The sequence below is a fragment of the Macrosteles quadrilineatus genome, unplaced genomic scaffold, assembly GCF_028750875.1.
Source record: "Macrosteles quadrilineatus isolate MER2022 unplaced genomic scaffold, UCM_ALF_1.0 Scaffold_5__1_contigs__length_97177068, whole genome shotgun sequence".
NCBI classification, from domain to species: Eukaryota; Metazoa; Arthropoda; class Insecta; order Hemiptera; family Cicadellidae; genus Macrosteles; species Macrosteles quadrilineatus.
In genome coordinates, this window is record NW_026542598.1 from 41006613 (window position 1) to 41016026 (window position 9414).

At 33.4% G+C, this 9414-nt stretch overlaps 1 protein-coding gene across 1 annotated transcript in view; it reads right to left on the reverse strand.

Annotated features, from left to right (window-relative positions):
* The window catches only part of LOC128995551 (protein scabrous-like), a 47575-nt gene extending 40567 nt beyond the window's left edge, over positions 1 to 7008 (reverse strand). Inside the window, exon 1 of the mRNA XM_054420568.1 lies at positions 6839 to 7008. Coding sequence (XP_054276543.1) covers positions 6839 to 7008 — 170 coding nt within the window. The remainder of the gene's footprint in view (positions 1 to 6838) is intronic.
* Between the last annotated feature and the right edge of the window lie 2406 nt (positions 7009 to 9414).

Consider the following 9414-nt stretch of genomic DNA (forward strand, 5'->3'; position numbering starts at 1 on the left):
TGGCGTTTGAGTCTTAGTTTCAACTAGGATTCAAACAGTGTTGAATATAAGTTGTAAGACCCCGAACACATTTAAATCATGTGTGAGTACAGTACTTATGGGTATCGAGTTAAATAAAGTGGGAAGTAAATCCAATACTGAGTTGTTGTGGGAAATTGTACCCTATATCTACAAAAATGTGGGATTCATCACTGGGGTGTGCATGACGTATTTTTTTTTTGTTTATTCGGTTTGATAAGAAGGTACGAACAGAAAACCGCGATTATTGGCAGAATTTATTCAATAAAGAAATTTTTCGCCCTTACAAAATTTACATACAAACCGGTACCGATTTTAGTACCTAGCAGCCCCTAAATTAGTAAACCATATTTACACCGTTAGCATCAACCTTGGTGTACCTTGCTCGAAATCGATCAATATCATGGTATTTATGTTTTATTTCGCCTATACCACAGTACCAAAAACATTGTATTTTGTTTTCGACAATCAAATGCTAGAAAACGACAATATGAAATAGCACACATGAGAGAGACTAAAACCCAAGATTTTCGCAACGCTTTTATTTCTTCCCCTGATAATTAAGAAGAAACAGGCCATTAACAAGATAAAGGGTCACACTGGAGCGGGGGCCGGAGTAAATTGGAACATTGGAAAAGAGAGGAGATATATCTCGGAACCGCGACTCCAGTGGCAAGCGAAATAATGAGAAAAGGCAGAGAGAACAGGGGCTGGAAATAACAATCACTCATTTACGACCCGGGGAAATTGTACTTATTGTAACGAAATATCAAATATTGCTTGATACTTTATTGTACTGTACAACACCATCTTTTCACACGTGTAAGATTAATACATTCCATGATATCTATATTTTAAAATTAACTTCATAGTTAGCAAATTTCTCTGCATCCTACAACTCCAATACAACTGTATTTTTCAGTTTTAGTGTCCCCGGTATTATGATTTTATCGTGGTGCAATCTTAAGGATTAATTTTTCTAAGAATTGGTCATCGAAAAACAATTATTACCTCACTTGGTTTCTTATATTAACAAAAAATGTTTTACACTCACAAATACTTTGTCTCGTAAATTCATAGTCATATATCGATCTCCTTTATAATTTTCTAATATCTTTACGGGGATCGAGCTGGCCTACTGTTACAGCGCGGAACTTCGGTCCGTGAGGTCCCGGGTTTAAATCCTGCCAAATCACCAATGGATTTTATCCATGTGATAATGCCGCAAGCCCTAGGTCTAGTCCAAAGTAATGTGAAAAACAATACAAAAAAATCTTGACTCATCTAGTAAATTTATTGTGTAATTTAGTCTCAACAATATGACGTTTCCCGTGAAGGTGTTTAGGAAAGTTAAGTTTAGTCACACTAAAGACAGTATTTTACAAATATTTCCAGTTAGCTCATCCCATACGCATAAATAGAAGAGTGTAGGTGCGACGAATAAGAATAATAAAAGTTTCCACTCTAAAAACCTACGAAATATTCGTGGAAGAGCTGCCTAAGCCCGTAATCCCTACAGGAGTTTCCTAATCAACAAATCTAATAGGTAATCCGTATTATACCTAGCTTGTTTTGTTCCTTTCTAAATTTATTCTGTCTTCTAACAATGTAACATGACTTGTAAAACCCTTGGAAAATTAAACCTGTAATAAGTCAGTTTTAATAAAGGTTGTGAATTAAATATTCGTAGTGCTTCTTTTCAATAATGAAGTCTTCTGTACTTTTAATTAAAATAGTGAACAAATTGTAAGTTGTTTTTCATCTTTCTGCTGAAAAAATATAAAATTTACCATATGCTTCGTAGGGTTGATATAACATTTGGTTATGGACGTAAATACATTGTATCCCCCCGTTTGTTGTGAAGTTTATTTTAAAATAGAAATGAACGAAGCTAAACTGAGCCACGGATTGAGTGAGTAAATTAATAACGCGTTATTCGGTCGAGTAGCCAACTTTAGTGAAGCCAAACTGGAATTACGATTTAAATTATTTACTAACGTATCCGTTGCATACAGATGACATCGGATCAATCCTGAGAAAAGTCGATAACGTTTTGATAATGAAACTAGAACCAGTTGTCCCTGATCATTGGGCTTCAAATAAATTATCCTGGCTAATGAAACAGCTGATCTTAGTAAAAAGTTACACACAAGACACTATTCTACACTTCACTCAAGGATTAAAATACACAAATAGGTGGAGTCCCTTACTTGATTATAATGATAATACTGTATATACTTCCAAAAGGTAATGATATAACAGCTATGAGGCAATTATTTTTTAAGCCATACTGCAGAAAAAACAGCCGTTATGGGTCTAAAGTAGCATTTTTCTTCTCCAGGGAGTACAAACCAGCTGTTGTAAATAGTTGTAAATTTCGATTGTGGCAATCGTATCGATCTAAATTATTTATCGATTGATTTATTAGGTAAGGTAGCCTATTGTTGTCGATTGTTCAACATATCGATGGTATAATGTACCGTAACACAATCGTAATAGACGAAATGATTGGATCACTTACAAAACAGCTGCTTATTTGCAGCAGAATTGAAAACAAGCTCGAAGCCGTTTGAGAGGTTATCTTTACATATAAATTATTTCGTTTTCTGGCTTTTTGTTAACTAATTATGCAATATGACGGAAAATTGGCCCACAATGAGCAAAAAGTGACTTTTTAACCATTGCTCATTTTCCGACCCTCGGGTCAAAAAGAGTCACTTTAGGCCCTAGTGATGAAATATAAATACCATATGTGTACCGTACATTGTTTATTATAATGTTTGAACATATCTCTTCCAATATTGTGAAACCAATCGTAATTTTTACCAAACCAAATAAACCAAAAATTATAAAATTAAAATAATGGATTCAATATTCAATGACTGTATGTAAATGTGAGACTTTCACCAGTTTCATCCCCAGAGCGGCAATTTGACTGGAATTTGACCATAACCATTACGCGGGCATCGTGTTCAAAGACGCTAAGTCGTTAAAACTCTTAATTATGAAAGCCTGTTTATAGCCTTAATGAAGCAGCGTGCTGTGCGCCGACCCCTTTATGTATTGTGTGACGCGTTGCGGCGAAACATCCTCCAATATTCTTTATTAAAATGTAGAGCACACATTTAGAACTCTACTTTACCTGTTTTGTGTATCAAAATCTATCAAATCTAAACGTATAATATGGATAAACTATTTATTCGAATGCCAACAACTATACTTGTCGTATTCCTAAAACAGTTAAATAAATCGTTTCAATATTGGATTATTCTTTTTTTTAACGTGGTAACGAACAAAGACACACAATTTCTTGATGTCAGAATATCTTTATACCGGAATCTAAAATCTACTACTATTAATTAGTATACAACTAATAAAGTACTACTCTAATACCACCCATGAAAATTATAACACAATATTTAATAAACGCTTTTAGTGAGAATCCATTATATCCACACTCGTCCTCGAATGCACGTTTCATCAGAGCTAATGGATGAATAATACCAACCACTAACTTTGCCATCCACGCCACATAATTTATTTTTCTGTGAATCGGTTGAAATTGATAAAGCGTCAGCGACGCATTAAAAGCCGATATGTGACACATTTCATATTTCACGACTATTTGTTATTTTCGTGCCAATGTGAAAAGGAAACTCAGTTTTCATCATTTGACCTTTGCCAGTGAATTATTTATTCACAACTCTCACAAAGTAAAGGTTAAAATGTTAAAATTGAATATGCACAAGATTGCTCTATGTGCTGTATGTGTTTTTTGTACCGATTCGTTTAATCATACATAAAATTTTTTATTAAAATTTTCTACAGATACACTTATCATCATATTGCAACATTTTGGGTGCTTTTAAGTCCGTTTTATATTCGCTGTCGACTCAATGTTCTATTTCTCAGGGTACATTTTACAACTGTATCATTAATATTCGGACATAGTATAGGGCAAACAATAAATAAATCGCTAAACTCATTCAACCGTCTGAGCAACCGATTGGTTATCAATATTTTACCTTAAAATATGAAGGTTACCGGTTCAATTCTGAGGAGAGTCGATTCTGAATCCAGATGAATTTGTCACATGGCTATATATTTTTTATCTTTTATTTATTATTTATATATTATTGATTTATTTGATTTATTATGTTTTATTTTATTTATTCACATTATGACCATTTTACGATAATTTATAATACACATGCATTTGCTCAAGATAATAAATAATGCGACAAAAAATCATTATAGGCCTATTACAAAATAACAATATAGTAAACCAGTTACAAATGACAATTTCGTTGATGTCTAACAAAATGCCGATGTTCAGTGGTAACAAGACATGTATTTGCACCGTACCCTTAGAAAAATTAAACAAAAATCCAATGGCGTCAAAAACACACAAAATGGTTTTTAAATACTATCGTTATTAAGAGTCTTCATCAGTGGTAGCCATATTGGATTTTAGTCCAATAAGAGTAATGTTAACTTTGTAACAGAATTTATAAAAATCTTGTTGTGATAAAATAATGATTGAGGTGTTCAAATTAAGGTTTAGTGGTCCTCTAGGGAGTGAAGATTTTAGTTTTGTCATTTTCTCTCCACTTAATAAGTTAATGATTATTAATTAAGCCTTTAATTAAATAGTTCATTAATAAAAGACAAAAACAAATATTTGAAATATCATTTCTTTATTCCATTGTACTATATGTTATAAACCTAAAAATATATTTTCAAAACTATATCTTTATAAATAACAACGGCATACTGCTCAAAATGATGATATATTCTGTAAAATTTAACATTGCTCTTATAGGAATAAAAATAAGGCTACCACTGATGAAGGCTCTTAATTACAAAACCAAAAATATAAAAATTAAAAGAAAGACAAACCTGTGAAAATGCAAACCACCACATTAAAAAATACTTTATAAAGTAAAAGCTACATCAAATATTGTTTCAACCAAGTGGAGTTGATTTATCCAGGGATTAAAGCAGCAAAAGGCAAATGGGTCAGTTTATTTTCCCGGCTTAAACAGGACGGGGGCGTAGAAAACAAACCAGCTTACGGCAAATAAATACAATAAAACCCTACTTCTCCAAGCAATAGACTCAGCAACTCTTGAACAGTACTTGTAAACGTCGATCACTTGTCTTTTTAAATCTTAAATCAATAAAGGGGTTTCTGAGTCAAACTGAGGCAAAAGTGCAGGAAGGAAATGTTATTAACCTTTTACATGTTGACTACTTTATTTCCTCAATACATTTGTGATACGAGAATTTTTTTAGAATGACTTTAAATGAAGACGGTTTTCATATCTTCCGCATTTTTTCAAAACAAACATTTCCACAGCCTAAATTTGGCTCTGGTCCACCAGGCTACAAATTCAACACGTCACTAACATTGGTGATTGGGGAGATTCGAATCCGGGGCGTCTAGCCAGGAGGTCCGCGCTATACGGCCATTTGTACAATGACTGGAAATGAAAATCTGCTGTGCTAAACAAATTAGAACCAACACTGTTGCAAATACAAACTAATTAGGTGAGAAGACAAAATCTACCATTAATCTAGATTGAGGAAATATACACACCATAATACAGTATATTAAAGCCTATAATAAGTGCGTGCCACATCAGGAGCCTAAACATGAACAAACAAGAATTTTGTTTAGGCAAAATGTCACAATCATGTTCATTTATGAAAGCCTTGATATGGTTTTCTGACATGGCTTGATCTTTTTCCTTAATTAGAATTTCCCTTTCTGTCCTGTCAGAATCTGTTATGGCAAGCACCTTTAATCACAAATACGTCAGTTTCAATAATTTAATTAGTTCATGTCACAACTAACTGGTATCGGCGTAATTGAATCAACATGTTATGTTATGCTACTAGTTACCAAGCTATTAATCTACGTCCATTACATTTAAATCTATTAAAGGGATTGGTTTGACTATCGGCAACAATTAAACTTGTTTACATAGCGTTAATTAACTAATTTGGTTGCTTAACAGCCGAACATTAAAGTGGTCCAATAAACTAGCAATAAGTAGCAATTTTTTGTCAGATTTTTGTGAGTGTTTTTTTGTGTCAATAACTACAGAATTTTACTACGTACTTCTGTATACACTGCAATATTAATAACTAATATTCATAAAATCAAATATAAATACGACACGATCAATTAGGTATGTTGGAGCACTCAGCATAATGATACATAATTAGGATGAAACTAAATAAAATAAATGGAAAACAACGGTATAAGATGTCTTAAAGGTCAGTTAATCTCATTTTACCTGTGACAGTTGCTCTAAAACAACATGGAAACTCGACTTCATTGCGTATAAAAAACACAATTCGCTAGCCGCTTTTCTAGTGTTTTATTGAAGTAGAGTGCTGTGTAGAAATTGTGTAATTGACAGTTTCTAGCAGGAAACCTAATAATGTGTATATTAGTTGTAAACGTTCTTTGATATTATCTAATAGTATATTTTACTACATATGGAGAAACGTTTCATATTACAGTAAACTATGGCTGAAACCCCATATTCAAAACTCATAATAAATGACAATATGGTATAAAAAGTGTATGGAAATTTAAATGACCTCTAGGTATTCTTTGGTTACAAAAATATGAACACACGTTAATTTTATTTTCTAGACTACATTGCAATTATTTACATCGAGAATTTTTTTTATTTCACCCCACTTATCTTTACTTTTCATCCACACGGAATGGACTTAACCTAAACACACATAGTAACAAATATACTATTAAATTATTATATAAAATGTACATCTTTGAAAAACTCACTTCAAATTCAACACCTCTTCTCTGAGCGCGGCAAACTCTGAGTTTTTCTCCATAACTATCCTGAGCGCCTGCTGAAGGACATGAGGGTCCAGCTGAGCAGGTTCGTCAGCAATAACAGCAGCGACAACAGTCAGCACGAGGCAAAATGCAAAGCACACACGTCCGTCCATGGCGGTGGCGCGCACACAACTGACGACAGGTGCGAGCTAGCGCGCATGCTCGGCGCGGTGGTGGGGGTAGAGGATAGTGGAGGGGGGGGGGGGCGCGTGCCGGCTGCTGGCCGTAGCTCCGGGCGCAACACCTTTATCGCGATCAACGATTCTAATTAAGGCCAAATTAAGGCGCATTGCTGCGACAAGATTCGCGACGATCGCGGGATTTTAATTGTTTTTCACGAGGAAATAAAATTAGAAGGCTTTGACCTGGAGGTAATTTTGCGCAATTAACAACGTCGCTCTTTTGAAGATGTCAATGAGATGTAGTGAAGTTTGTGAAATTTCCTCTCTGTTGAATTGAGACGCGTATCCATTACGAGTAATATTGTACGTGATTCTAATAAATGAGTGTCTGCATGCAGTATATATTATTCGATAAGAAATTAGAGAAACGCCAAATTGTTTTCAATTAAATTCAATTCAAATTATCTTTATTCATCAAGTACATTAGAAATACATGAATAGTGTCACATTTCTTATAAGTTATAATAAAATATACATGCTTATAGTAAGTGGGAAAAATTGTAAAAGAACAAAAAACTAACAGCTAAGACATACTTTGATTAGTAGGGAAAGAAAAGTCAATTACAGTTCATCAAATGAATAAATAGCCCTACTAATGAGACATTTCTTAAGTTTGTTTTTTAATATTTTTATATTTACTTCTGCTTGTATGTCCTTTGGAAGTTTATTATAGAATTTTGTTCCGGCGTATTTGTTTTTTTTTTCGAAAAGGCGCAATTTATGAGGACTTAATAATGCTAACTTGCCTTGATTTCTTGTAAGATAATCATGTTTCTTTCCAACCAGCTCTATTTCATGAAATCTGTTTTTAACGGATACCACTGTTTCAAAAACATACATACCAAAAACTGTCATTATATTTTCTGTTTTAAACTTTTAGTTAACGGAATTTCTTGGTGGAAAGTTGTAAATTAGCTTTTGATAAACGAAACGAAAATACTTTGTCAATACTTCGTTTTAGAGATGAACCCGTTGAAAATCGTAAATGTATGCGTAAAATGAGTAAATTGACACTATTATTCGCACTGTTAACAAGTGAAAGCTTACAACACATAAATTAAAATACGGGAGCAACGAAAGTGTAGAATTGTATTTAATGTAGAAAATTGTATCCTAAATAGAAGAAATGTCTGTGTTATCTTAAATTTAAACATTTCACGAGCAATTTTTTACAAATTATCATTCACCTTACCTTCTTAGTCATTTGTCACATAGACGAGTTTGGAGATGATCAAAAGGCCTGTGATCATTTTTTTCTCAAAGAGCAAACAGATTGCAAGCCTGGAGCGGTACAATCAGGCCCCGGAAGTGAACAAACAGACGCTGCTGATTGGCTGTTCTGATCAGTGATACCAACGTTGCCGTCTGAAATCATTGGAAATTCGCAAAACATATATAAAATTAAAGTTTGTGTGTTTGTATTATGCAGTAAGATTTTATTTATCATCTTCAATAGCACAATTACTGTACCTGCGCCTTGAATTAAATATTATTTATCAAATCATCATAATTATTATAATCTAATTATTTTAATTTAATACTTTATTAAATAAACGAAACTTAAGATGTTGAAGGTACTGGCTGGCACAAATTTGTTAATACAATTACATAGTTACCTAATAATTATTATTCTTTGAAGATAAATTTAAACATATAAAGAATGTATACAACTAAATAACAATATAAAATAAATTTAAAACTCCATCAAGAAACAAAACGTGCAAGGACATCTTCCAAAATAGAAGTTTGATTTCCAAAGACATTTAAAATTTATATAGTTAACCACATATAGTGTAGTTAGTTTATATAGTGTCTATGCCATACAGTAACATAAGTATCCTACTTGCTATGGTTTTTTTTGCAGATCCAAACAACGCCCCCCCCAAAAAAAAATTCAAATCGTTTCATTTGAAAACTTGTTAAAGCAATATGTCAGCATATTATAGAATGGTATTTTAAACTGTAGCTTTGCTAACAAAGAATTAGTTCGTTACAATTTCCCACGGTTTAAATGGCCAACTGCCGCATTGGGAGGCGAACCGTATCAAAACAGGAGTTAAAAGGGAAATGCACCCACAGGTGGTTGATAAAATAGGCACGAGCAATGAGCATACCAGCTGTATGAGGGCTGTACTCTATGTTGTAGATCAATAGTTAGTTATTTGTGTAACTAGTGTGAGGCACTTTGCTGCACACGAGAGAAATGAACCACAGGCGAGTGCGGAAAGTTTCTCGAGTGCAGCAAAGACACTTTGCGCTCGTGTTACACATTATATTTTTCCTACAGCTACTATAAAGCATATAAATAATTAGTCTTTCAAACACTGTACAACACGT